The following is a 23252-nucleotide window of genomic DNA, read 5'->3' as shown; positions in this document are numbered from 1 at the left end:
GGGAATAATGACAAGGAAAAAAGGATTACGTATTCAGTACAGATGTGATTTTTTTTCTGAAGAAGAAATGTTTTTGAAACAGGGTCTTGCAATGCAGTTCAGACTGGCCTCAAGCTTGTGATCTTCCTGCCTTAGCCTCTCAAGGGCTGGGGTTACAGGCATGAGCCACGATACCCCTCTTTTTCCTCAGTATTTTTGATCTGTTGTTGGTTGAAGCCATAGTTAGTTGAATTCCAGGATTAGGGCCCCTTGGACATGGAGGGGCCACTGTATATCATTAAATTGACATCCAAGGAGGGAGAGATCCTGCTTTGTAGGTTCCCCCTGCCCCCCCCCCCCATAGGATCTTGCTCTGCAGCTCAGGCAGGGCTCAAATCCATGATCCTCCTGCCAGAGTGCTAGAATTATATATGTGCTCTACAATACTTGATTGTTTTATATTTTTATAGCTGCTTATGTGCTGCTGCTAGAGGAGGTTTCTTTGTAGGTTTTGTTTTGTTTTCTCAGTGGTACATGGAGACGTCAGACTTGTGGTATCGTATGGGAATTCAAAAAGTTTCAGATTTTGGATTTTTGGATTCTAGAGGTTCTATGTGTGTTTCTTTCTTTTTCCTTTAACTTTTCTTTTTTAAAAACTTTTTGAGCCAGGACTTCCCTGTGTACTCCAAGCTGGTCTTGAGCTCACTCTGTTGCCCAGGCTGGCATCAAATTTGAGGCAATCCTGTTGCCCTTGACTACTGAGTGCTGGGATTACAGGAATGAGCCATCATGCCTGGCAAGATAGGATAATTTTAGAAAGCAGTAATGAGAAGGAATGTCATTTCTTTATTTTTGAGTTTATGGTGAAAGCTTTTAAGTTTCTCCTTCCCTCCCTCTTTTCCATTTTTCCTTGTTTCTGTTTGAATCTGTGGTCTTTGCATTGAGCTATATTCCCAGCCTCCATCTCTGGCTATAGTTTTCATATAATAGCTTTTTTGGCGGGGGGGAGCCTTTGCAGGGCCTATAGGATGAATTAGGAAAAATTCAGCTATTTTTTTTGGAAGAGATTGTAGAGAATTTGTGTTATTTGTTTCGTAAATGTTTGGAAGAATTTACCAGTGGATTCATCTGGGCTCAGAATGCGCTGTTTGGAAGGTTATCAGTTACTGCTTGAGTGTCATTAGTGCTTACAGGCTTGTTAAGATTCCCAGCAGCAGTGAGAGTGTAGCTTGGGATGAGGGTTCAGTCTTTGCACCAGCGCAAGTTACAAATGAAAGACTGATTCTTGTTACACGAATTTTGGCAGCATTTGTCTTTCAGGGAGATTGTTTGTTTCATTAGGTTATCAAATGAGGACATAAATGTGTTCATTACTTTTTCTTTTTTTTTTTGTCTTTTTGCATTTTATCAGTACCGGGGATCGAACTCACGACTGCCTGCTTGCAAGGCAGGTGCTTATGCCGCTGAGCTAAATCCCCAGCCCCTTGTTCATTACTCTTTTCACAGGCACAGTATTTGTAGTATCTTCTTTCATTTATTTTTGTAGTTTCTTTTTTTCTTAACCTGACTGGAGTTTTAATGATTTTTATTGATCTTTACAAAGAACCAGCTTTTTTTCATTGATTTTTCTCTACTGATTTCCTGTTTCCAATTTTATCGATTGCTTCTCTGTATTTATTTGGTTCTGCTTACTTTAAGTTCAGTCTGCTTGTCCTGTTCAGTGGATTTGAAGTTTTAGATCATTCTTTTGCATTCAGTGCTTCGGTTTCCTTGTGTGCTTTCCCTGCACCCCTGAAGAAGTTGAATTTTAATTTTCATTTAGTTAAATATTATAATATTCTTCTGAATGTTTCTTGTTTGACCTGTGTTTTATTTAGAATTGTGTGGCTTAATCTTCAAGTATTTTGTGCATTTTCAGCTGTCTGCCTTTTACTAATTTGATCACAGCTATTGTAGGATTAATATTCTTTTATATTTGTTAAGGTGTATTTTCTAGATGGACACCTGAATTTTTACAGATTTTTCCCAAGGGAGGTTGTGTTGCTATAGCCAGTTATTGTATTTTAGATTGAGAGAAGGATTGGTTATTACTATGTTTGGATTTACAGTATGAAATTGGTTAGACACAAAAAGCTCTACCTTCTTTTAGAATTGCTGAAGTGAATCCTTGAATCTCATTCATCTTTTGTATCTTTATATCTACCATTGGAAACAGAACTTCAGTGTAATAGAGACTTTCTGTGTTTAGTTTGAGGCAGTATTACATAACCAGGAAAGACCAATTTATGCATTTCGTTCACTGTAAAAAAATAGATTAAAATATTTAATTAATTAACTTTTTAATTTTTTGAGGCAGGATCTCACGATGTTGTTGAGACTGGCCTTGAACTCACTGAGTATACTGGGCTGGCTTCCAGCTTGTAGCTATCCTCCTGCCTCAGCCTCCCAAGTGCTAGGATTTCAGGAATACGCCACTGTCCCAGCTAAAAATAATAGGTTAGATCTATTATTTCTGCATACCCACCAGAATGGCTGATGTTGATTTCTGACTAGGATTCTGGAATAGGTAGAGCCTTCCTTCATACATTGCTTGTGGAAGCATAAATTGATACTATCAATTTGGAAAGCAATCTCGTTAAAATCTATATAAGGCGCACCTACGCCTATCTTGACACAGTTTTTTTTTTTTTTTTTTTGCAGTTGGGATTTTTAAAAATTTAAGTTTATTGGCATATTTTAGTTATACATAATGATCACATTCATCATAGGGAATTTATACCTGTATATGATATAACTCTATTTTCCCCCATTCTCCTACCCATCCTTCAGTCCCTCTTCTCCTCATTTACAAAAGCTTTGTTGCTTTTTTCTCATTTTTTTCCTTTTCCCTTCCTTGCTTTCCCTCTCCCGCCTCTCTAGTTTTCCTTCCCATTTGAGTATTTACTTCCTGCTTCACAATGTCCACATACGTTTTGATCTTATTTACACTTTCAGTGTCTCACACAGAGAAACAATGTGGTATTTACACGTGTGTCCGATTTATTTCACTTAAGAATATGGCCTCAAGGTGCATCCATTTAGCTAGCAATGGCTCAACCTTATCGTTCTGTATGGCAGAGTAGTATTTCATTGTATAAAAAACCCACATCTTTATCCATTCATCATTGATTATCCTACTATCCTTCAAATAGAAACACTTACACTGCTAGATTCATGCCCCAAAGAAATACATATTCATTAGTGCCATGTATTCATAGGAATAATTTTCATGATATAGCTTTAAAAGGGTAAAATAAGATTCTTATACAATTATAAAATGGACAAGTGACCTGTGTGTTATTTAACTCACTCATTAATGAGTAAGTTGGGAAGTTGATATAGGTAGTTCAAAGAGAAGGCGAAGAAAGATGTAGGCAATTAGCAATGCTGCAATGAGCTATGTAATAGATTTGTGTGGATTACTGTTCTCATTGCTGAGACAAAATACCCGACACCCAAAGTCCAGTCAGTGGACTGATCCAGCAGTTACCCACCTTTAATCCCAGCATTGCGCCACGAATCAATCACACGCCACACTCTATATTCAACCACTTCTGAAAAAACCCTGTGACCGCATGAGGCTTTGGGGAGAAAAACCAAAACAGATACAAACTTCCTAAATATCTTTTTGGCATTAAATATACTGCATGGGTTGGAGATGTAGCTCAGTGGTAGAATGCTTGCCTTTACTAGCTGGGTTCAACCCCCAGCACTGCCAAAAAGCAAGCAAACAAACCAAAAGTGTTAGGAATCATCTCCCACAAGGGTCTCTGCCCTAGCCCCACCCCCTTAATTTGCAATACTGGGGATTGAACACAGGGCTTTGCAGATGCTTGGCAAGTAGTTCACATGTGCTCGGCAAGCAACACTGAACTACATCCCCAGACCTCTTAATTTTTGATATAGAATCTTGCTGAGTTGCCCAGGCTTACTTTTAACATGCATCCTTTTGCCTCAGCCTCTTGAGGAGCTGGAACTAGAGGCATGTGCCACTGTTCCTGGCTTGGGGTCATCTTTTCTTTCTTTCTTTCTTTTTTTTAAAAAATTTTTTATTTAAAGAGAAGGAAGGAAAAAAAGGATAGAAACAATACAGAATTTCAGAGAAATAAACAGTAAGAAATCACCAGTCAATAAGTTACATACTGTCATCTTAGAAATAGTTGCTCAAGTTACAAAATTAAAGCATACAAAGTGATATTCAAATAATGACACCGCAAACAGTTTTGCTCAATGATCCAACAAGAACTTAGTAATATGGTTATCAGTCCTACACACTTGTTTTTTTACCTTAAAGAGGGTAAAATTAAACATAACAAAACAGTTTATAAGGAAACAATGTAAAGAAACACAGATTTCAAAGCAAGTCCACTGGAGATCTTCACTGTTTATCTAATTTTCTCTAGTTTTCTTCCAAATAGTTGTCCCCATCTTCACACACATTGAATATATACTGAACATTATAGAACTAATCAAATCATTACAAGATGATGAAGGCTTTTTTGGTCTTCAAGATTGGGGTCATCTTTTCTATGGAATGAAATTCAGTTGTATTTCTACCAGGAAAAAACTCTTTGCATTCATGTTCAAGAATGAATTGTACCACTGTCAGTTTTCTATAGCTCAGAGCGTTGTGAAGTATCTCAGTCAAAGAAAAATGCAGATCCCTCCGGAATCAGATAACTTCCAGGGACCCTCTAGAGAACTCTTATTAATCCATTAAAGCGAACACAGTAATCTTTTTCCCATTTCAAAATATTTCACGATTTTTGGGGGGAATTTTTATTTTTATTTTTTATTTTGAAAGGGATAAAACAAAACAATTAAATGGAACAGAACAAAACAGTGAAAACAATGTAGAATTTCAAAAACAAGACAGAAGGAAATCTTCCGTAGTTGCTGTATTGCATATTGTTATTCTTTAAACAGATGCTCAGACTGCCAACCCCAGGCCTGCAAAGTCAATTAATCAATCCAAGCATTAAGTTGTTTTTGTACTTCAGTTGCTGTCATCCCAGCATGTGTTCCTCTGAATCAGCCGGTTGCTTGCATGGTGCTGGTGGTGCAGCTCCACTTGTCTCCCAGCCCATGCACCAGCTGGCTCACAGGAAAGGCAGGCTGACTTCTGAAAGGGTTTTGCCCTGAATGGGAAGCTGCAGAGGTGGGAGGCTGGGAGGTGGAACCAAGGGGCTCTATCTTGAGGTCATCTTCCTGCTACTAGGCAATTTATCTGTGGCGCGAAATGAATTCCAGTGGGCTACCTGTGCATCAGTAATGCCCCTTAGGCACCACCCCAGCCCTAAGCTATATGTATGCCCCACACCATGTGTCGGGCAGAGAGAATGCCAGATCCGGAGGTCATGGAGTCTGTCTCCACATTCTTAAAATAGAGGCCACTGTTATTTCACATTTCTTATCTTTTTAGCCATACCGAAAATTCTATCAACTTCCTCTCACAGTTTTTCTTGATATCTTAACTAAAACCTAGAAATAACTCAGAGACTCAACAATAGTAGAATGAAGTTTAAAAAAACCCTCTATGGTCCCATACAACAACATAAATTAATTTTATTGGCATAGTACCATTCACAAGAAACTACTGTCACAGTTTGTACTGTATGATCATATTTCAGGTAAAGGTGCTTATTTTTGGTGGTGCTGGTGATTTAACCCAGGGCCGCCCCACAGAGCTACATACCCAGCTCTTTTTTATTTTCAGAAAAGGTCTTGCAAATCACCAAGTTGCCCAGAGTGGGCTTGAACTTGCGATTGTCTTGGCTCAGCCACCATATTGAAGCCACCATGTTTGGCTTCTAGAAGTAAAACTTATGTAAAGTATCAGAAGTCAGTGCTTTGGTGCTACTTTTAAATAGGGATTTTTTTCATTTTTTTTTTTTTTTAAACTGGGAAGTGATAAGATTTTGGCGCGGCTGAAAATATAAGAAGTCTGAAATATAAATGACCTTTATTTTAAGAATGTGGGGAGGGACCCCCTGACCTTCCAGGGTCTGGCATTGTCTCTGGGAGCTGGGATTCTCTTGGTCAGACACGTGGAGTGGGGGCATACATATAGCTTAGGTTTGGGGTGGTGCCTAAGGGGCATTAGTGATGCACAGGTAGCCCATTGGAATTCATTTCCCACCACAGGTAAATTCCTATGGGTGGGGAAGATAGAGCCGCTTGATCCCGCCTCCAAGCTCTTTACCAGCTACAGTGTCCCAACTGGGGCAAAATCCTTTCAGGAAGGACTTTCTGAGTTTTTTTTTTTTTTATGTTATGTGTATGCTGGTAAAACAGGTGCCTTACTACTAAAGATTCCCAGAACTAAACTTACAACTAATAACTTGTGCTTTTTTTTTTTTTTGTGGTGCTGAGGATTGAATTTAGGGCCTTACACATGCTAGGCAAATGTTTTACTTACTATTGAGCCACACTCTCAACCGCTATCTCTGCATCTTGGGATGCTTACTGTCTTTCAGTAAGGTTTGCCAGTTACAGTCCTCCATTTTACCAGTGTCTTTTTTTTGATACTGGGCATTGAACTCAGCTTCTTGCACTTGCAACGCAGGCACTGTGCTGCTTAACTATATCCCCAGTCTTACTGTCTTTAGGGGGAAGATGGTGTTATGAATGTGTACTGTTGTCCTAATTTCATGGCATTGTAAAGCATTATTCTTTATCCTTGGTATTTGATTGAATTTTCCATTTTGCTGTTGGTCAGACGTTAAGACTTCAGAAACAAGTTTGTTTCTTCATTTTCTTTTAGAAGTCTCTAGAGGTAAGCACTTAGCTCTCCCAGAATTTTTATAGCCTTTTCTCTGTGTGTATTATTGTCTGGGCTGCTGTAATTTCCTTTCGCCTTAGATTAAGTTGTGAGATTCTAAACTTGTGTTTCTCCACCACTTTTTTGGTTTGGTATGTAATTTGCATATTTTCACCATGCGAAAGCTATTTTCTATGGTTGGAAAAGATATTTTTCCTACAGTGTGAACAAATCATTCTTTGTTCTCCTTATTGTGCCTCCAAGCTGGTACGTCCGGTTTATGCCCCAAACAACAAAAGTCTGTCATCAGAAATTAAAATGCCAGCAAGAACAAAGGCAGACACCACCAGGAGCTCTTGGAGCCCCTGTTTACTCCTCTCCCCGAGTTACTGCAGTTGCCAGGAAATTGGAGCACTGCTTAGTACATGTCTTCCTTGAAGTTCTATTCTCCTATTTATTGTTATTGTGGATTTAAAAGTGAACTTATGGCTCTGTGTAATTTTCAGGACTTATAAAATCTGAACTGTTTTTAAGAAACTTAAAAGTCACGTTTGACAGCCTTTTCTGTGAAAGCAGTATTCCCAGTGAAGATACTGGATGAGATTGTTGGAGATACTTTAGAAAGCTAGCTAACGCAACCTGTGTGTGTCTTTCTGCCTTCTCCTCCTTCTTTTCTTTTTTTTTGTACTAGGTAGTGAACTCAGGGCCCTTACACTGAGTTACAGCCTTATTTTTTACTTTTAGACAGGGTCTCACTGTGTCTCTGAGTTGCTTAGGCTGAACTCAAACTTGTGATCCTCTTGCTTCAGCCTCGCAGAATGTTGTGTGTGTCTTTTCTCAAATGTAATCCTGGGCTGGGGGTTTAGCTCAGCGGTATAAGTGCCTGCTTGGCAAATGCAAGGTTTTGAGTTTTATCCTCGGCACCAAAAACAAAAACAAAAACAAAAACAAACTAATCCTGTCTTTATGTTTCTGTTTTGAAGTTGTGTGCTAATGTAAAATGTTCACATACTATTTGAAAAGTTGCTTTTCCTGGGAAGGTTGGTGTTTATAACTCATGTAGGAAGGTTTAGGATCACACTTCTAATTTCAGTATGGTATACAGCCATGACTTTGTTCACAGATATCTGTAAATAGGACACAATGCTTTCTTCCTGCTTCTCTTTCTTAGGTCATAAAAGTTCAAGGAACTTAACTTTGAGGAATTAAAAAAGTGGACAGTAGAGGCTGGAGATTTAGCTCAGTGGCATAAGTGCCTACCTACCTGGCAAGCGCAAGGTTGTGAGTTTGAACCCCAGTACCAGAAAAAAAAAGTGGGCAGTGAGTGTGTAGATAAATTTTATAAACAATTCCAATTTTTTTTCCTTTCACTGCATCAGATTTTTTCCACTTTATCTATAAAGAAGGATTTCTAATAAAAGGCTAGAATGGGGCATTTAGGTTTGTTCTGAACACTTTTTTTTTCCTATATCATGTTTAAAATTTCAAAATGATTTTCTGTCAAGCTAAGCTCTTGTGTATTAAATACAGTGATGATAAACTTCTGTCATATTGTGAGGGTGCCAAGGCAGATTTGGTTTTTAAAAGTTACTGTTTAGTATATTTGAGTACAGAGGCTCTGTTAAACATAATTAACCTTTTTTTTTTAGCATTGACTTTATTTGATAGAACTCAAAATTAAATACTCAACCCCTGACACATGGAAATAATAGTATAGAACAGTAGATTTTATGTTAGAATACTCTAATTTGTTGCATAAGTGAGAAGTGTTTTTCATTACCTGGAATTACAGTTTAACATAAACTCTACAATGTTTTGTAACTTAGTTTTTATTTTCGTATTAATAGAAATAGTGTGTGTGCAATTAAGATTATTACTTGTTTCTTCCTCAGCAAACAATTAATTATTAGAATACAAATGACTTTTAGTCATCATGCCACTTTTTTGTGTATTGACAAATTTTCAAGAATGGGAAATGTGGGACTAGCCAGAAACACATCAGTGGACTACACCATGTATATGCTTAAAAATCAGCGACAGTGTAAATTTCAGGTAATACACGAAGTGGAAAATAACCACTTAATAAGGTCTTGTTTTCAGATTCTATTTTGTTGTAATAAAAGGTAAACTTAAGGGCTGCAGTATCCGTTGGCAGTGAGCTTAAGTTTGAAAATGAAAGGTCACTGGGAGTTTTAGAGTAGGTAAGCTCACCTAGTTGTTTACACTGAGCTTGCAGCTCTCGCAGGCTTCACTGGTGATAGGTGGTGCTGTTGCTGCATGCTTGATCTTTGCAGGCCACACATGCTCTGCATCCCATGTGCTGTACTTGGATTTGCTGGTCCAGGCAGTAATTTGTAATAATTATCATAGGCAAAATGAACATTTATAGGAGAGAAAAAATTTTACCTTTTGAAGCTTTTAAATTGAGATAGAAGAAAAGCTGAAAAATCTTAAAAAGTAGTTACTTTAAAAGGTACCTCTGCAGATGTATAGTTTAATATTGGAAGATTTATAGACTTTTAATAATGTTTTATTTTTGGTGTTTTAAGCCACTTTTTGGACAGGCCTATTAAAATACCAAAGTTTGTTTCTTGTATTGAACTTTTATGTTTATTATATTTATTACAAGTCCTTGGGTATTTGGAACTAGTTTGATAATGTTATTTTGTGTGATATTATATACTCTATAAAATGCTAGATAATTATGACAATGTATTGAGCACCAAATGACTACTTACAATATGCCTGTAAGAGTGTTCTTTAATATAATCTGCTCAAAATACCAGTCATTAGTTGAAAAGCAGTGTTTTCACACAATATATATTAGCCGTACCCCTTTTACCATTTGGATTAACAAAGTAATATACTCTTTATATCTGAGAAATCTGATATCACTGAAAAAGAACATTCATACAGCATTTGATCTTTGTGTGCACTAAAAGATGACCTTTGAATTTCCTTACATAGAACTTTTTATTCACAGAATATTGAAATTAAAGGTATCTTAGAGATTGTTTTACCAGGTTTTCCTTATGTTATAATTGAAAAAGATTATAGGCTTATTGAGTTAAATGGTTTACTTAAAGCCAAAACATCATTCTAGAAACATAACCGGTTTTAGGAACTGATGAAAGTTGCTATAGTAGTTAGGTTGTGATTTCCAGAGTAGTATCCTAGTTGCTTTACTCTAAAGTTGAAAGCAGTCATGCAGGAATTGTACAGATTTCTATGTTTTTTAAAATGAGAATTAGTAGACTTCTGTGGGCAATATGCATTTTTCCAGTTCAAATAGAATATGGGCTTATATTTTTCTATAAATACTTGATAATTTAAGCTATGAATATACTTGATATGTATGATAAGCTAAAGTGAATGTGGGTGCTTGTGTGTCTGCATGCATTTTTAAGGTAAATTATGGTGAAATTTAGGTGATCTCGTGTTCCTCTAATAATGTTGTGACCTACATTCTACTTTAATGAATTTTTTTCTGTCTTGTTGTATGCAGATTAGTGGGGAAGCACAGGAGCTCTTCTCTGTTCGACATGGCCCAATTCGAGCAGCTAGAATCTTACCTACTCCACAGTTTGGTGAGTAAAGAAAGCCCTGAAGAAAAAAAACCAGATCATTCAGAGTTTCTTTTGTTGTCTTGGACTACAGACAGTAAGAAGGAAACTAAAGTCTGTTTTCCTCCAAGTGTCTATTCCCCACTCTCCTCCCCCCAAGATGAACTCTATTCTGTCAGTTGAGATGGAAATAGGTAATCTTAACCAATTCAATATGGCTATTCACTTTCTGCTGTGGTTTTGATTTATCTCCATCCTCTTTGATCTCAGTTTAGCCTCTGCTTTTGCTAGCTCTTTCTCGAAGCCCTCTTCTCTCTTGGTTTTCATGGCATCGTTCTTCCAAGATCCCTTCTTTGCTGCCTGTGCTGCCTTTGTTATGCTTCTGGCTTGCTTTCTTCTGTGGGTATTCCCAAGACTCTGTTCACATACATGCTTTGCCCTTCGTTTCAGTGATACTTGCTCACTCAGAGAGCTTGCTTTTCACTGTTATCTTGGTTTGCAGGTGACTGCTGTCTGTGTCTTCAGCAATGGCAGAAGTGAATTTTGGGCTGTTAACCTTACAAATCTGCTTTAATAGCAAATACTTCTTAATGTTGTGTTTAAATAGTATATGTGCTTTATGTTTGTATAGAAAAGTCCAAACGTATGTTTATGTTAAATCTGCCATTTGATGTCTAAATAACGCTGTACTTTGAACTTTGGAAAGGTTGTGTTTTCTCACTAATTTGCATGTGTTTACTCAGAAATATTCTTTGCATATGCACCAAAAATATGATAATCATATTAATCACATTTGAGTACTTTAAAATCTTTCAGAAAAGATATTAAAATATTTTAATTCTGTTATATTTCAGAAGATTATCCTAATGTGGAAAATCATCTAAGATTTACAGCAGTTAATTCTCTAAATTGGTGAGAACGATATTTACTAAAACTTAGGACTATGTGATTGTGCATAAGCAATTTTAGGATTAATTTAGTGATTAAATCAGTTTAAATGAAAGGGAAGGGTAGGGGTAACAGGGCAGCAGTGTCCTGCAGTCTAGTGTGTCTCCTGTCTCTCTGTTCAGCTGTTTGACACACACAGATCAGCTCCGTAGCTGGCATGTCCCTCACAGGCACCCTCTTGCTCTGCCTTCCCCTCCACCCTCCCAGGTACGGCCCTTTGTTTGAGCTCTTTCTCTATCACCTGATTTCAGTCATATTTGGAATTCGGTGAAAAATTTTGACAAAAAGGTTCTAGACCTTCTGATAAAATTTTCATAGTAATGAGCTTTATTTTTGGAGGACAGGCATCAAGGACTGTGCTTTTTTTGGTATGTAGTTCATAGAGGCAGATTTTTACCTTTTTATTAATGCTCAGCCTTTCTTTTACTTGTGGCAAAAATGTTCCATGAAAGTATCAAAGTATGAAAAGTTAATATTGCTAGTGTAATTTTATATAAAAGTATCTTTAATTTACTTTGCTATTTATTAAAAGACTCCTACATATAATATACTTACATAAAATTGTTTAAAGTTTCATTTTACATGGGCATATGTTGTTATGATTTAAACATTAATTGTATGTAGCTTTTATCATGTTTGGTAAATTTTTTAGATTTATTTTTATTAAATGTAGTAAATAAAACTGATCCCATAAAATTTATAATAGAGAACAGTAATATCCCACTGCTCTTTCTCCCACTGTGCTTTATTTCTTCTTTTTGGTGGAAGAAGTTCTGAAAAAGCCTGTGGGAGATCTTGCCTGTCTGAGGATGGCATTCTCCCTTAACTCTTGATTGATAATTTGGCCTGCACTAACAACTGCTTGTTTTTAATGATTTTCATTCACAGTTTGGAAGGCATTATGTGGGAGAGTCTGAAGCCATTCTGACATCTTTTTCCTTGTATGTAGCTTGTTATGCTTTCTGGGAACTCACAGAATGTCGCCTTTGTTCTTCATGTTCTGAAATTTTGCAGCGTTGTGTCTTGATTTATGTGTTGTCCCCGGCCCCTTCAAAGTGGAAATGCAAATTAAATGGTTGTGAGAAAGTGTTTTCAGTTGATGTTATTTATGAAGTTTTCCCCTAGGTTTTCTTTATCTTTCTGTAACTCCTGTTACTTGAGTGTTACACTTTTACTAGTTAATTAAAAACAAAAACAAAACAACTTATTGTTCCCTTTGGGAGATTGTCTCCGTGTTCCTCTTCTGTTAAATAATTCTTTTTGCCTATCAATTTTTTTATCCTCAGTTTCTCATATCTAACACCTTTGCCCCCCTTTACACTCTCTCCCCTCCTCCTCTTTTATTTATTAGTACAACTTACATATAAATGTGAGCAGTTAGAAATCAATGCATATAAAATGAATTACTCATTATTTTGAGTGAAATCTATTCCATAGAAGTAAGGATGGTTAACATTTGAAAGTCAGTGTAATTTATCATATTAGAATGAAGAAAGTTTATATGACCATCTCAATTTAAGTAGAAAACATCTTTGATAAAGTTTTATAGCCACTTAGAAAAAAGTTTTAGTGAACCAGATAGGGAGAAGTTTACTGAATATGATAGAGATTATCCATTAAAACAATATGTGGACAACATCATAGTCAGTGGTGATGCATGTAATGTTTTCTAATGAATTCAGGATGGCTTCTGTCACCTGTGTTTAGTGCAGATCCTGGACATTTAAATAAGGCAAGAAAAAGAAATAAAATATATAAATATTAGAATATTGAAAAATTATCTTTAGTCATTGGTCATATGATGACGAGTTTAGAAAACATAACAGAGTCTATAAACTGTTAGCAATAATAAGTGAATTTAGCAGAATTGCTGCCTGGTTCAATGGAAAGTACATACAGATTCATGGGAGTAAGTTGCTTTCATTCTGACCATGGAAGGAGTCTCGAAGATGTGATTTGTGAAGTATTTATGGCCCAGATTTCTGGAACTCATCTTAAAATACTGAGCAACAACTTGGTTTATTTTCTCTTGATTGTGTCAATGTTACTTACTGCTTGAAAGTTGCTATTATTTTCAGCTGTGCTATACAGAGAATTCACAATTTAACATGTTAAAATGTTAAGGAAAAAAAATACGGCGGGAGGCAAACAGAGGTACAGGAAAAAATATTAAAAAGTTAAAAAAAAAAACAACCCTTTCGATTTCCCTTTCTTCCAGCTGTGGGATGCCAGTGGCAACTGTTTTCTGCTGCTTGTCGTTTGGTACAGTCTGCCTGTGCAGACAGAAAAAGTAGTGTTGCTGGTCCTTTCTTTTTTTTAAAATATGAATGACTAATTTCTTTTCTTTTTTTTGATATGGGCCTAGTTACTTTACTTGAAACAAACATGACAAAACAAATTCAGAGTTTTAGTTTATTCATTATTTGCTTTTTTTAGGGTAAAAATTCTTTTTTTTGTCTTTTTGAGACAGAGTCTCGCTATGCAGTTCAGGCTGGCCTTGGGCTCACTTTGCAGCCCAGGCTGGTCTTGAACTTGCAAGCAGCCTCCTGCCTGAGCCTCTGGAGTGCTGGGATTACAGGAGTGCCGCAACACGCCTGGATTTGTGAATGGGGGGGATTCTTACGCTACACTTTTTATATGTTGATGTCCAGCATTCTTAAAGATACAAGTATGTGTTTCATTCTTCAGACAACTTAAATGTGTGGTTTTTTTTTTTAACCACATTCAGAGAAATACTTGACTTTCTGTGAAGTTAGGATTTATGACAAAGTTCTCTAGAAGTATTTGCTGTAATTTTTTGAACCCTATAAAACACAAAAACAGACGAACGTGTGCGCGCGCGCACACACACACACACAAGTCTGTTCAGCCCAAACAGCAGCAAACTTTGAAAAGAAAGTAGGCCAACTGACATTTGTTTACTGTCTTCACCAGTGTATCACAAAGAAGAGAAAACAGGCTTATTGACCTTTTAAATAGCTACACTATAACATTTAGGGCTTCTTTAATGTTTTCTGCTCTAATTCCTCTCAGTTTCCATCATGTATGGTGTATTTCTTTCATAATACTTAGTCTGTATCATTGAAGCCTTTTTGCTAGTGATTAGATTTTTATATTTTACCAAGTATAGTAATTTAGATAAATTGTGACTTGGACATATATGTTCTGTTTATCCTGAAATTTGTTGTTATTGATCAGAGGATGTATTTCTAGTGTTTGCTTTGGAGGCATTGGTTTTTCAGTTTTTGGTGCTGTCATGACATAGACTTTCGGAAATTATGTGTCTGAACCCCATAATTAGAGACTTTTCCTATGTGGGCTACCAAAAGGAAGTATATTGGACAGAAATAAGAGGAAGGAAATGCATAACTTATGTGAACTGTAATGTTCGATACTTTTCAGATGACATTCTCAGTTGATTATATAATATACATTGTCATCACACTTGTGGAAGTCAGGTACCATTATTCTGCTTACAAGTGAGGAGACTTGAGAATCAAAGAGATTATGTGACTGACACACAGTTGCTAAGTGTTGGAGCTAAAGTTTGTTCTGTAAATCTCACTTCTCCTTGGTCTTGAAGTACCCCATGAATAGGATTTTTCCGTAACTACAGGGAACACTTTTGCCAAACTCAGGTATTTCTAAGCTGTATTTCTTATACACACTTGTGTATTAGACTATGTAAAAATTAGTTTAAAAAAATTTTTTTTTTCATTTTGGACTTTTAGTTATCTCAGTGTCTTAATTGTATTCTATGTGGTATTCTATGTGGAGATCTTGGTTGTTTAAAGGACAGTGATAATTAACTCAGGACCAATATATAGAAAAACCATTTTCTGTACTATGACATTTAAAATTTAAGTTGTTGAAATAAAGGTAGTAGTCCATCTAAATTTTGTTTGTTTGTAATTAAATCAACTTTGTTGGATTCCCCTTTGTGTGATTTGGTTAAACTAATGAAAGTACATAAGATATCTCAAATCAGACTTACAAAAAAAGGTGTAACATGAAGCAACTAAATGCATGTGAACTTAATGATTCTGACCCAAATAAACAGACTTGTAATGCAGATGCTGATTATTATCATTGTAGCTTAAATACTTTTACTGTAGAACTGTGGAGAGGAATACAAGTGTCTTAGCGAATGGAAAAGTTTGTGTCTTGGAAGTCTACATTTATTTATAACAGATTCTTAGATGTGAAAGTGCAAATGCAAATTTGTAAAGTAACACATAATTTAAAATAAGCAATTTTTAAAAATCAGCTTTATTGAGAAATAATTTGCATAAAGTTCTGTCTTCTCTTTCTCTCTTTCCCTTCCTTCCTGCTTTCTTCCCTTCCTCCCTTCCATCCTACCTTCCTGTTCTTTCACAACACGGGGTATTGAACCCAGGGCCTTTTCTCTGACTGCATTCCCAGCCTTTTGTTTTTTATTTTGAGCCACGGTCTCAATAAGAATTTGCTGAGTTGTCCAGGCTATCCACACTCATACTCACACCCTCACTCACACTTCTTGAACCTTATCAGAGTACTGGGATTACAGTTGTGTATAACCATGCTCAGCCACAATTCTTGATTTTTTTTTTGGTTCCAGGGACAAACATGACTTCCATTTACTAAGCAGGCACTTAGGCAGCAGAGCCAAATACCTGCCCGTAATTCTTGAATTTTAAATATACTATTTGATGAGTTGACAGATGAATACAATTGTGTAACCATTGATATGATTAAAATATAAAGCCTGTGCTCGAGGCACAGCTCAGTAGTATAGCATTGTATGTGGCATGTTCGAGGCCCTGGGTTTATCCCAGGCACTCCAGTCAAAGGAACAAAAAAAAAATCAGAGCCTTTCCAGTGTACTGAACAAAAATCTGCTTGTCAACTCTATCTACCAAGATGGTTACAATAGTCAAGAGAAATAAAACAAATGTTGGGAGGGTGAGGAAAAGTTGGAAACCTTATACATGTCCGTGGAAATGTAAAATTAGTGTAGTCCCTTGAATACAATCTTGGATGCTCTCTAAAATGTTAAACATTCTGTTTCTAGGTTTGAAATGAAGAGAAATGAAAACGTATGTTCATTCAAAAACATACAAAAACTCTCCTATATGAGAATTTTTATAGAAGCCTTATATACAACAGTAAAAAAGAAATAACTCAGGTATCTAACAGTGATAAACTATAGTATATCCATACAATGAAATATTATTTGACCATAAACAGAAGCAAAATTCTGATACATGGTACAATGTGAACCCTTAAAATGATGTGTTAAGGGGAAGAAGCCAGACATAAAACACCACATAGTATTTATTCTACCACATAGTATTTATTCCCTTTACTTGAAATATTTAGAATATACAAATCTGCAGAAACAGAAAGATTATTATTTCTTTCTAGAATTAAAAATAAATGTATATATACCATTTTTTTGGCCATACAGGGAATAGAACTGAGTGTCTTCACACTGAGGTATACTTCCGGCTTTTTAAATATTATTTTTATCTTGAGATAGGGTTTTGCTAAATTGCTGTGTTGCAGAATCTGGGTTCAAACTTGGGATTCTCCTGCCTCAGCCTCCCAGAGTTCTGGAATTACAGATTTGTGCCCTCATCCTGGCTATAGCATGCCTAGAGTTAAAAAACTTCTCATCATGCTTTTGAGAGTATCTATGTTTAGCTTTTTAATTATATATATAACAGCTTTGAATTCATTTTTTTTGAATTCATTTTTTAAAAAAATTTCTTAGTAGTCAGAAATTATTTGGGATAATATAATTCCTTTTATCAAGGAGTAATCAGTTGGATTATTTTCTGTTTAAACTGCTTCAAATACTAGATGTATTTATTTCTCTTGGATCAGTAATTAGAAGTAGGATTGCCAAATCTTGTGTGTGTTCAACTTTATGAGATACTGGTAGATTGCATTTGAGTATCACCCCAGCATTTTGTATGTGCACAAGCAATGTTCAGTTTCTCTAGTGAGTAATGATGTTTATCATCTTTTTGTATACTTGTTTTCCATTTCTATATGTAGAAGAGTCTTTTGAAATCTTTTACTCATGTTTAATACAATGTTTTGGTTTATTGAATTAAGAGTTTTTAACTTTTTTTATTTTAAAGGGAATAATACAACAATAAAATGAAACAAAACAAAACAATGACAAGACAGTAGGAAATCCACAATAGTTACTATATTGCATGTTGTTTTCATCTGAATGGTTGCTACCTGTTTTAGGTTTGCAAAGTCAAACAATACAAGCCATAGGTTGTTCCTTTACTTCAGTTGTTATCATCTCAGCCTGTGTTCCTCTGAATCAGCCGGTTCTCATGGTGGTGAGTTCTCTCTCAGCCCTTGACTGGTGCGTGGGGGGCTGCAGACCTACCTACCTTCCTGGTTCTCCCCAACTGGCAGGACCACTGCTGGTGCATGGCAGGGTGGAGAATTGCATAGCTTCCTTCCTGTTTGAATTGTGAGAGTTTTGAAGAGGTGATGCTTAATCTTGATTGTCAACTTGATTGCCTTAAGGGCTGCCTAGGCAATGTGTGAAGTATGTTTCTGCTGTCTGGATAGTCATGAGGATGTGACTGGGGAATATGTCTGGTTGCTACCCCATTCCCCCATTCTATGCTTCTTGTTTGCCATGAGGTAGGCACCTTTTCTGTGCCACGTTTATCTGCCATGTTGATTCTGTCTTGGAGCTAGCTGACCATGGACTGAAACCTCTGAAGCCTTGAGCCAAAAATAAGTATTTTTTCCTTTAAGTTGTATATGTGAGGCATTTCTTCCCATAGTTAAAAGCTGACCAGTAAAGTGTAAATTCTAGAGGCATGTTCTTTGTCAGACATATGTAAAATTTTTACGAATATTTGGACCTTCTTATGGCCACCTTTAAGAGAGTTTTGAAGAGCAAAAGTTTTTAATTTTGATGAGGGTCTGAGGCTTTTATTTTCTTTTATAGTTTGTGTTTTTATTTTCACTCAGTTCCACACATTTCTTTGGTTTCCTTGTGATTATTGTATTGAGCCATGACTTACGTAGGAGGACATTATTTTATTATCAGTTTTTTTGGGAGATTTTCCTGGTACATTCCTCTTACTAATTTCTAAATGCAATTGTGTTGCTGTACATCTTCTCCAGGCATTTGGTGGGATCTGTGTTCTGGTATATGGCTCTTCTAGTAGCTGTGTAGTGGTATCCCACTTTTCTAATTTGCAGTGTCATAACATATGATACGGAACATTTTTTATTACTGGGTGGGATCTGAGGCGGTCCCCAGAAAAGGAGATGGGAACCTCAGCTCACTCACTGAGTAGGTTCTTGACTCACGTCATGAGAAAAGCATTTTTGACTGAGTCAGTATGAGGCTGAGGCAGATTTATTAGGCAGAGTTAGAAAGTAAGAGGAAATGAAAACCACACCAGCTTGAGTAGCTGGAGGGGGCACACTTTGGTTCAGATGGGCCTGTTCAAAAAAGAACCAGGCCAGCTTATATACTTTTGTTGGGGTGGATGAGAGGCAGTTTGATCATTAAGTCAGTTCAGCTTTGGAAAGTGGCTCTGAATGAGGTCCTTTTGGTGCAGGGGCACTTGGTCTTCATGTGCTATTGTTTTCTGCTTCGGGCAGTCTCAGTCTTGTGACGCTTTTCTGGAATCCAGAGTGACCAGTTTAGGGCAGTGGAGACTTCTAGGCATAGCTGAAAATCCCTGTAAATCTCTCATCTTGGTGGCCTTAGTCATGAATCGGATTGAGACAGGTTACATAAATTCAGGGCTAATTGAGTTTGTTTTGCCACCTTTTAGATAGACCCTCTCTAAATGACTAACATGCCTCTGCAGAGCCGAAATGTATTTGAATTAAAGTTTTATAAAATGGAGAATCACTGTTGTTTAACAAAAATGGCTTTTCAGTTCCCTCAGCTGCTTCAGAACAAAATATAAATCACATTTTTAATGAGCAACAGATTAAGGGCCTAGGACTTGGTCATCCCTCCTTATGGTGGTTTCTGAGAGTCATTTTCATATGTTTACTTGATAATTATTATTTGGGGAGGTGACTGTTGGTGTTTTTTTATGCCTGTTTTAAAACTGGGTGGTTTTCTTATCATTGAGTTTTACAGTTGTTTTTGGGCTGAGGATATGGCTCAGGGTAGAGCATATGCTTAACATGCACAAAACCCCCAGTTCAGTCTCCAGCACCAATCCAAACAGCAGCAACAGAGTTTTCTGTGTATTTTGAATCGGAGTCTTATAACAGTTTTCAACTAATGTCTTTTTTTTTTTTTAATGTGTAGCTTGTCTTCTTATGCTTTTTATTGTGTCTTTTACAGAGCCAATTTGAAATGTCCTTCTTCTGTATATAGTTTAGCTCTCTGGATGTTTTATAGTTCACTGGATGGTCTGTTCATTTATAGTCTTTTTTCCTCTTAGTGCTTTTATTAATTTGTATTGCTACTATTTCACATTTTCTGATATTTTCTTGACGTGTCTAATGGTTTTAATCTATCTGGGGTGTCTGTGTGTGTGTTTGTATATGGTTACACATGCTAGGCAAACTCTGTAGCACTAAACTGCATCTCTACCCACCACCCCTTTTTTAAATTTTGAAACAAGGTCTTGCTGAGTGGCCTACACTGGTCTTGAATTTGCGATCCTCATGCCTCAGCCTCTCCAGTAACTATCCCACGTGCATGCCCCACTGTACTAGGTTATTTTTCATCTCAATGCCTTCTTCATTTATTACTTGTATATATAGAGAAATAAGGCTGTCTTTCATGCATCTGTAACATGAACAAACTTTCTGTTACTTTTGTGAATGAGAGGACTTGTTCATCATCATAATTTTCATGTTGCTATCTATTTTTTTTGTTGTTGTTGCTATTTTAATTCCTTTGATTGATTTTTATCTTTATTATGAGTCCTATTTTCCTGCTTTGTATACCTTGGATTTTGGAGGAGTACCTTGCATGTGTTATTTTAATGCCAGTCATTGTGTGTGTTATGATGCTCTGTGCTTTTAATTTGTTTTCTTTTGTTTTTGTGGTGGTGGTGGGGTACTGGGAATCAAACTCATGATTTTGCACTTGCCAGGCAGATGCTTATGCTGCTTATACTGGCCTTCTTTTGAATATTTTTTTTGTCTTTTTTTTTTTTATCAGTACCAGGGATCGAACTCACGACTACCTGCTTGCAAGGCAGGCGCTTATGCCGCTGAGCTAAATCTCCAGCCCTCTTTTGAATATTTTTAAAGCCAGGCGTGGTGGTCCATATCTATAATTGCAGAAGTCTGATAGGATGAGGCAAGAGAATCACAAGTTAGGGCCTAATTTGGGTAATTTAGTGACTTAAGGAAACCTTTCCTCAAAATAAAAAGTATAAAAGGGCTGGGTATGTAATTTAATGTAAAGGTGCTAGATTCAATCCCAGTACTTAAAAAAAAAGAAAAAAAGAAAAACATTTAGACTTTATCTTGGTACAGTTAAATTTCTGGGCAATAATTTGATTCTTTTAGCACCTTTCTTTTCATTTCTTCTTCTTCTTTTTTTTTTTTTGGTGGTACTGGGAATCAAACTCAGGATTTTGCATTTGCCGGGGAGGCGCTGTGCTACTGAGCCATATCCCCAGCCCCTTGTTTTCCTCTTTGTTAGATATGCCTTGAATAGTTGTTCTTACAGAGCATCGGACACCAGATATTTTCTGAAAGGGTTGGATAATAAATATGTAAGATTTTGGGTTATGTAACATTTGTAAGCACTATTCATGTCTGTCGTTGGGTAAAAGTAATCATTGAAGAACTTAAGTGAGTGGATAGCCACTTGCTTTCCTGGGTTCAGCAGTCACTATCGTGGGTTGTCTGCTGTTGTGCGTCTGAAAACTACTTTTTCAGACCTTTTATCTGTTTCATAAATTTTTCTGGCAGGAAGGCAAATCTGCTCCTTGTTACACCATTATGACTGGATGCAGATGTTGAAATTTTTGATTTATTCATGTTTTTGGATTATTTGTCTTGAGATTGGTTAGGACAGCAGCTGGTTAAGTACACAGTGAAAGCTCTGTAAGTTTTAGTAAGTTAAATAAATTTGAAATTGGGTTTTATTTGTTATATAGCTTAAAAAATTTAATATATCTTTGGAGAAGTTAAATGTCAGACCCTAGTATTATAAATTTGATAGCAGTAACTCTTGTATGCCTCATGTATGTATTATTTATTTGTTTAATTTTGTGGTTTTGCGAGTAGAACTTAGGGGTTCCTAGGCAAGTGCTCTACCAGTGAACTAAGTCCTCAGGCTAGTTTTTAGTTGTAAAAATTCTCTGTCTCTCTCTTTGTCTCTCTGTGTGCATGTTTTCTGTGAGCAGAATGACTGCATAAATGGAGTTAATGTCTGCTCTTGATGTTTTCGTCAGTTTTGAGAATACTCTGTAGTACGATTTCAGATTAGTCATTAACATACTTTACAGTATGTTACTTTCTCAGATCTAAATAATGTCTTTCTTAACCTACCTTATATAAGTGTCATGAGGACCAATGAAGTAAACTACTACATCATCATTAATATTATCTTGAAATTTTCACTCACGAAACTGATAAGTTCAGTAAGTGTCAAGAAGGGAGCCCGCCCCCCAGTCTGCCAGAAGGGAGGAAGCCGCTCCATTACTCCCAGCGGGCGGGCGTCTCTCTCAGCACCACTTTCCTCCTCCCACTCTTCCTCCTGCTCAGGAAAGCATTGCCAGACCCCGGCCACCAGCTTTCTCAGGTCTTTATCCTCGCTTACGGAAATCATCACGAGGAGCCCAAACCCCACAAAAGCCATCTCTCACCCTTATCTGCTCTCCACAGGGCGGTCGTTTTTAAACCTTTTTCCCACCCTCTCTACCCTCTGTTCTAAATCCTGAAGTCTTTTGATTGTGTCCCCTTGCAAGGCACTGTCCCCTGGGAAACCCCCCAGTATCCGCAATCCCTTTTGGAATGTTTCTCCTTCCCTTTCACTTGAAGTAGTTCTAGTTACTTCAGTTTCTGAAGATTACATATTTATGTCGTGGCTTTCATATTATGTTCATATCTTTGGTGAGATTTCATTTGTTTGTCAGCAATTACTGAGCTCAGTTTTTAAAAACGTAAATACAAATAATTTCTTGAATATATTATTTCAAATATTTCCATTCTGGGGGCTGAGGGATAAAGCTCAGTGGTAGAATGTGTGCTTAGCATATTCAAAGGCTGGTTTCAACCCCAGAACTGTGCACACATATGCGTGTATGTATCCACACACACACACACACACACACACACACACACACACAGAAAAAAGAAAAATTTTCTATGTCTTGTTCTTTCATCCTCTGTCTTCCTGAAGTTCAGTGTATCATTTTTTCTTTTATCAGTTGTGCCTTTGGTGCCGTTTTAGAGCTCAGTGAGGTCACGACCCAGTGCTTCTACGTTTCTTACATTGAGTTTCTAATTTTTCCCGTATATCTCTTCCTTTGCTCCTCACATTCATTTCACTCCACTGAACAGATTATGCTTCTAGTTAATTTGATAGAAAGCTGTTAGAATGAGTGTTGTTTTACAGAATTCATTCCTATGCTTGTTTCTTTGTGTGGTGGAGCAGAACGTTTTGGTTTTTTTGGGTACCAAGAATCAAACTCAGGATCTTGCACTTGGCGGGCAGATGCTGTGTCATTAATCTATATCCCTGGCCCCACAAGCTTTAGTAAAATTGCTTTCCATAATTAAGCTTTGTTTTGAAATGTAAGTGGGAACAAGATTGGTTCCCCAGGAGTAATTTATCATAAAATGGTAAACACATTTACATTGACACTTTCTTTTTTGTTGTTTTTTGAGACAGGTTCTTGCTATGAGATTAAAGCTGGCCTTGAATTCACTATGTAGCTTAGGCTGGCAGTGAACTTATAGTGATCATCCTGCCTCAGCCTCCTGAGTTCTGGGGTTATAGATGTGCA

At 36.8% G+C, this 23252-nt stretch overlaps 1 protein-coding gene across 11 annotated transcripts in view; it reads left to right on the top strand.

Moving 5' to 3' along the window:
• The window catches only part of Bcas3 (BCAS3 microtubule associated cell migration factor), a 526404-nt gene that overhangs the window by 35966 nt on the left and 467186 nt on the right, over positions 1–23252 (top strand). For all 11 annotated transcript variants that reach the window (XM_013152079.3, XM_063250886.1, XM_013152076.3 and 8 more), the window contains exon 6: positions 10284–10365. In XM_013152079.3, coding sequence (XP_013007533.1) covers positions 10284–10365 — 82 coding nt within the window. The remainder of the gene's footprint in view (positions 1–10283; positions 10366–23252) is intronic.

Source organism: Cavia porcellus, unplaced genomic scaffold (assembly GCF_034190915.1).
Source record: "Cavia porcellus strain 051 isolate PalLab524CR breed Dunkin Hartley unplaced genomic scaffold, mCavPor4.1 scaffold_6, whole genome shotgun sequence".
NCBI lineage: Eukaryota > Metazoa > Chordata > Mammalia > Rodentia > Caviidae > Cavia > Cavia porcellus.
Note: the sequence above shows the minus strand (reverse complement) of the source record. Positions and strands in the feature narration are given on the sequence as shown.